The 6000-nt window shown below is 51.2% G+C and overlaps 1 protein-coding gene across 12 annotated transcripts in view; it reads right to left on the bottom strand.

The window, feature by feature from the left end:
* LOC105908032 (plakophilin-4) overlaps positions 1 to 6000 on the bottom strand; it is a 90042-nt gene that overhangs the window by 29210 nt on the left and 54832 nt on the right. For 11 of the 12 annotated variants that reach the window (XM_031558121.2, XM_031558118.2, XM_031558120.2 and 8 more), the window contains 3 exons: positions 4848 to 4979; positions 4161 to 4345; positions 3092 to 3671 (listed from right to left, as the gene is read on the bottom strand). In XM_031558121.2, the coding sequence (XP_031413981.1) occupies positions 3092 to 3671; positions 4161 to 4345; positions 4848 to 4979 (897 nt within the window). The remainder of the gene's footprint in view (positions 1 to 3091; positions 3672 to 4160; positions 4346 to 4847; positions 4980 to 6000) is intronic. The other variant, XM_031558122.2, reaches the window with a different exon arrangement.

Genomic DNA, 6000 nt, shown 5'->3' with positions numbered 1-6000 from the left:
GAGGACGAGGAGGAGGAAGACCGTGCCAGACACTCATTACCCACAAGGCAGCTGGTTGGGCAGAGAAGAATGCTGAAATTGGTTTTTGGACAGCTGCATTGAAAGCAGTTAAGAGGCAGGAGAGGGAGGGGAGCGAGTCGGAGAGATGGAGAAGAATACACTCTCCCCATTGCGTGGAGGACGACTGCCAGATGTTCCCGGCCCGCGAGACGCATCCGCACATCACAATTGTCTTAGCAGAGGAGCCGTTTATGTTTTTCTTTCATTTGGTTTGCCTTTGCACTGAAAAAAACAGAGGCGAATTTCACTTTGATGGCAGGCAGTTTTCATGCAAAGTCAAGACATGCTTGGACATTCTCCAGACACAAAAGGAGCTGAAAACCAGACGAGGATGGAGAGAAGGATGGACAGGGTCTGGATGAGTGAACAGCACGTGATCTGATGATTGTGAATGTTAAAACCACTTGAGACACAGCGGATGGATTTACGTAAAAGCAAAGTGACTTTTACAGAGGGATGCTGTGTTTACTTCACTGATGAGCACGCTCTCTCACACACACCGACTGACACACACACACACACACACACACACACACACTGAAGTGATCTCCAATGCCAATGGCTCAGGGCTCTTATCGGAGGAGGAGGACGATGGAATGAAACAATCAAACCATGACTAAATCAACAGGCAGGCACACAGAGCAAGCACATTACAGAGACACATTATCAGTGGCCATGTTCACCTTGAAGGTCATCCTCCAGAGTGTCTGCAGATTTCCGTCAGCAGCGAAAGATTAAGAGCAGAAAGGAAAACACACACACACACACACACACACACACACACACACACACACACACACACACACACACACACACACACACACAATCAATTGCAGCAATTAATTGCCATTTTTATGGAGCAATGCACAGGGACTTCCAGAACACCACTTGCAATACTCTAATAGCAGTCCATGTTTTATTAGAACACGCCAGAACTTCTCAGGGTCTTTCACATGAACCGAAAGAGCGCATAGGCTTAAATAACGCCTGCTCAGCTACAGCCCAGCGTCCTTTCAATGACAAACTCTGAGGCACCTGAGCTTTGATATAAAAAAAGCAGAGTAGTTACAGGCATCCTCTAATCCTTCTTTTCTTGATGGCAGAGTGCCAGTCATATTCATGTTCCACCTGCAACAGATAGAGTCTGTTTTTATCAGTGACGGACATGACAAGGAGACAGAGAGAGAGGGAGGGTGAGAAGGAGAGAGAGAGAGATTGAGAGAGAATGAGGGAGGAAGAACAAGAAAGAGGGGAAGGAAGAGAGGATGGGAGAAAGAGAGGTAGAGATTATGTGTGAGAGAGTGAAAGATGGAGGGGGGGGGGGCGTATTAACTGCAGGAGTGAGGAGACGAGTACAGGCACATCAGGTCTGACCCATTACTCTTAGTCTGGGGATACATTTCCACTAAATCATTCCCCCTCTCTCTGCTAGCAGGAAGCCCAACACTGACATGCTCATGAGCGGGGGCCACCTCTCTTCCTGGCCTTCATTAGGTGCACCCCCCCCCCCCTCCCCCACACAAAACTTCCTGTCAGTGAAACAAAGTGGAAGACGTGGGAAAATTCATTCAGTGATGCAAAATGTGTCTAGACTTTCAACATAAGGGACACTCGACTAATTGAAACTGCACCTCATTCTACCAATTAACCTTGGATGACCACGGCTGTCATTTTTCCTATTTCGAATGGCTAATAATAATCGAGGCATGGGATATTGAACATTCACATATAATTTTTTAGATGAATGGGAAAGAGACCGGAAAAAGTGATGGAATATTGCAGAGTGGTGAAGAAGCACATCTCTCTGAGGGGTCACTGGCCGCAGGTATAAATCTTCAGTGCGTTTGGGGGGGGTCGGGTGACGAATTGAGTACATGACAATGACAATTTCTTTGGCTTGTCATCTTGTCAGAGAAGCCATCTTTATGGGCTTTGAAAAGTCAGGGCCGCAGCCCCCGCAGACAACATCCATACTGCGAGACGACAACACATCCATCCATCCATCTCTCTGTCGACGATGACACGTATATTACGAGACGGAGCCGTCACTCAAAAGACAATTCTATGCTCTATATCATTCCACTCTGCTCTGCTGCTGTCATTTTAATATATCTGATTCATTCCTTAATAACAATTACCTTTAACAGGCAACTGTCAGCTAATTCACATAAACCTCCACTGCGGCAGCTATCAGCTTGATTTGTGTTGCGTTAGGACACAGTTCATGACGACGGCCCCACATTTTTAACATGTACAAATTAGACGCTCAACTCCCTCAGTCAACTCTTTCAGCAAACTTATTTTCTCATTTTCTCCGGGCCCCGATATCCTCGCGATGCAAAGCCTATCATTAATCCCCAGTGCTCCGCTACGTCAAGCGCTGGAAAATAATAGACCCGGGGAGACGTCAGCACACTGCGGTCGATTGCATCACGCTGACTATGCCCTACGCCACTGGGACAGTCGCTCTAGCTCGGTCCCTCCCTTTTTTTTCGACTCTGTGCCTTGAGTCACTTTGCACAGCATGCCAATGGAAAAAATGACCCATGAAGTCCTTATATTAGGCAGAGGGCAAGGATGGAGAGTGGGGGGTGGGGGGGGGGTGAGCCCAAATTAGGACGAGAGTCACCGGAGCAGATGCGTGTCTGCCTGAGAGAGCAGTTGTGTCTGTCGATGGGGCCCTGCTGGGAAGTCTCTGTGCATTACGCAAAACGGAGTGGCAGATCTGTGAGCGGCGGCACTAAGTGAAGATGGCAGCTAGTCATTATCTCCAGCCCCGTGGAGCTATGGGGTAATCTGAGGAGAGCACCACCACATGCACACACTCACCCACCACACTAACTCAGGAGTCGGACTGAAAGTTTTTCTCCACACACATATGCCGTTGCTGACTCAAAGACGACATACTGTGCAAAATACACTGTGATGAACATACACACACTTGTACAAACATGAAGTATAAAGAGCATGAAACGCATACACACACACACACACACACACACACACACACACACACACACAGGGTTCTGACCTGAGAGGCTGTCGGGCCGGGCCACCATTCGCTCATAGATGTCGTAGGGCTGCGTGGCAGCGTACGGGTCGCTCGGGTCGTGCAGCACGGAGCGCGGGGGCAGGCCGGTAGCGGTGTTGTAGTGCTGCTGCGGCATGGCAGTCATGCCCGAGAGGCGGGCGGGGGACCCCCCCATGCCCGGGACTGCCCCCTGCTGGCTCTCAGCCCCCAGCGCCTGGTAGGGGGAGGTGGTGCGGCTGGCGGCGGCGGCACCCCCCAGCGAGCCCGTGCGCGAGTTGTTGGAGCCCACGCGGCGGAGGGTGGCCGGGGAGCCGGTGCGCTGGATGGAGTAAGGGGATCCGGCGCGGCCAGCCGCGGGCAGGGTGGTGCTGGAGAAAATGCTGGGCAGCGGCCGGGGCTCGGTCACGATGGGGGAGCCGTACGAGCTGCCTCCGCCCCCGGCTCCCATTGAGGCTCGGAGGGAGCCGCGGGAGGGCGAGACGCCGCTGCTGCCCCCGCTGGCGTAGGCCGGAGACTGGGTGCGGGAGGGGACCGAGCTGACCCGCCGCATGGCCCGGCCTGGAGCCGCTGCTCCCTGCGTCTGGAGGGAGAAGAGGAGGAGGAGGAGGATGATGAAGAGGAGCCGACCCTATTTAAAGATCAGACTCAAAGACAGGCACAGATGAAATCAGTCTGTAAATCAGTTAAATACAAGATGTGTGTTTCCGCTTCACTAAGCCGACAGTGAAACCAGACTATGACCCTAAGAAAAATCACACACAAAGCTCCCAGTGTCCAGGCCCACTCTGTAACCCTCCCCCCACCCCACCCCAAAACTCACTGAAACCCGACACATCAAGAGACACCCATACTCTCACAGGCAGAGCCTTGTCTGCGGGACTTCAGAGCCGAGATTGTTTGATTACGTTCAGTCCTTCATGGTCTAGCCCCTTTGATCTCCCCCTCTTTCAATAACGATTCTCAGAAGAGAAAAGTTGATTAGACCCTCGCCGAATCTTGTCACGTCATGCAAACTCCACTTTCCTCTCTTTTATTTTCATTTGTTTTTAAAAGCAAATCCTGTGGGTACCTGCACGGACGTCTGTCCTTCGGCGCGTGCATTCCTCATGAGCGTGGAGCTACCGGCGGTGCCCGGGTACGAGTGCTGCAGCCTCAGCTCCGACTTGCCCAGGTTCTGGCTGCTGTAGTAGCTGCTGGCATCCTGGTAGCCGCTGTCCGAGTATGAGTTCATCTGCGTGGAGCTGCGCGAGTTCCCTGTGGACCAGAGGAGGAGCAGGATGAGCTGGAAAGGTTACCACAGCTACTACTGTACTGCTTCAATAACCCTGAGCACCATCCCGGACCGATCTATAACACCGTCCTGTCACCAAGCTGAAAACCAAAAACATGTGTCCCATGTCCCAAATGTTACTGTGCCAACCTTACCTTATGCAACTATCTATCTTTAACTAACTATCAACAAACAAAATGTTACCTACTAACCACATCACCCAAAAACTTGTAACCTTAATCCTTCTTCGACAACCCAGTTTAAGTCAGAAGAGTCAACTCCAGCACTCCTATGCAAGAACCCAACTGAAATTAGCACAGGCTCAGCGAATTCTGTCAACCCAGTCCAACATTCCACATCCCAGTCCCCCCACCCCCCCTGTAAAAGGCACAAGGACTCTTGGCTGCATAAACCCAGAGTGACCCTCTGAGAACTGGACTCCTGCTCTGGTGTGTGTGGCTCTAAAAGTGGGCAGTACAGACAGACCCTCACGTTCATGGAGAGAGGTCTGCTCCGGGGAGTAGAGCGAAAGCTGCTCCCCTTCGCTGCGGATCCGGAAGGAGGGCGACTGCGAGCTGTCCGTCAACCGCGACTTGCCATCACCAGACGTGGAAGCATCTGACACAGAGGAGAGAGAGGACGGGAGAGCACAGGCGTCAGCTTTAACACTGGAGCACGGGTGCCACCAGGGGTAAACACTTCAGAAAGACAGGAAAGCTGCTTTACATACAGATTAGCAGGTCAGAGGAGCCTGTTTGTGCTGAGCCCTTTTTGTTGGTTGTACTTTAATCCACAGCACTGCTATTTTAGACAAATGTCAAATAATACTGCTATGGGCCACCGTAGGGGTGAGGAGGTAAGCTCAAGCTGCTGGCTGGGTAACAGTCAGTGCAGGCTAGGACCAGCATCAGGCGACAACGTCTCTATCGTGTCTCCAAGGGCAGCAGTTGCTGAGCACAGATGCCTGAGCTTTCATCCCTTCCCTGAGCTCTCTCCTCTTTGACATCCCTGGCCCTGGCCTGCTTGCATATAGATGAGTGTGAGCTCTACAGTGGGTGAGGAGGAAAGGAGAGGGGAGGGGAGGAGAGAGGGGTGTTTTGGGGGCTGGCCTGTTTGCACAGAATTATCTGTTGACACGAAAGCCCAGGGGTTTTGACAGCCTAACGGCTAGCGCTCTCACTTGGAAGTGTGTTAGCAAGCCAAGGTGTTTTGTCTGCTGTTTTTTCCACCACCCTCTCATGTTGTCATCAAGGATCTTTTCACTGCCTGCAGCTGTAGCGATCGGCCGTAGTTTCTGCCCAGGCCAAGCATTAAATTCTGCTTTTGCTATTACTGTGCCTGACAAGAAATCATTGCATATCAGGGCCATCCACAGACATTTTTGGGGGCAGGTGCTCAAGCTTAAAATAGGGCACCCCTCTGACCGACCATTATTAAAATAAATACACCTAATACACCTTTCAAAATATCCCTGAAACTATAAATGAAGGTGTAGATCAAGCTGAACATATCCTTTACATGTCATAGCACGACACAGACATCAGCTCATGGCTACAGTTCCATCAGTGCTCCACAAAGGGGTGATAAATAGGCTAACATTTCTGATATCCAAATGTGATTGCATAGGGCTGGGTTTCCC

Source organism: Clupea harengus, chromosome 2, assembly GCF_900700415.2.
Source record: "Clupea harengus chromosome 2, Ch_v2.0.2, whole genome shotgun sequence".
Lineage (NCBI taxonomy): Eukaryota > Metazoa > Chordata > Actinopteri > Clupeiformes > Clupeidae > Clupea > Clupea harengus.
This window is presented reverse-complemented; position numbering and strand designations above follow the sequence as displayed.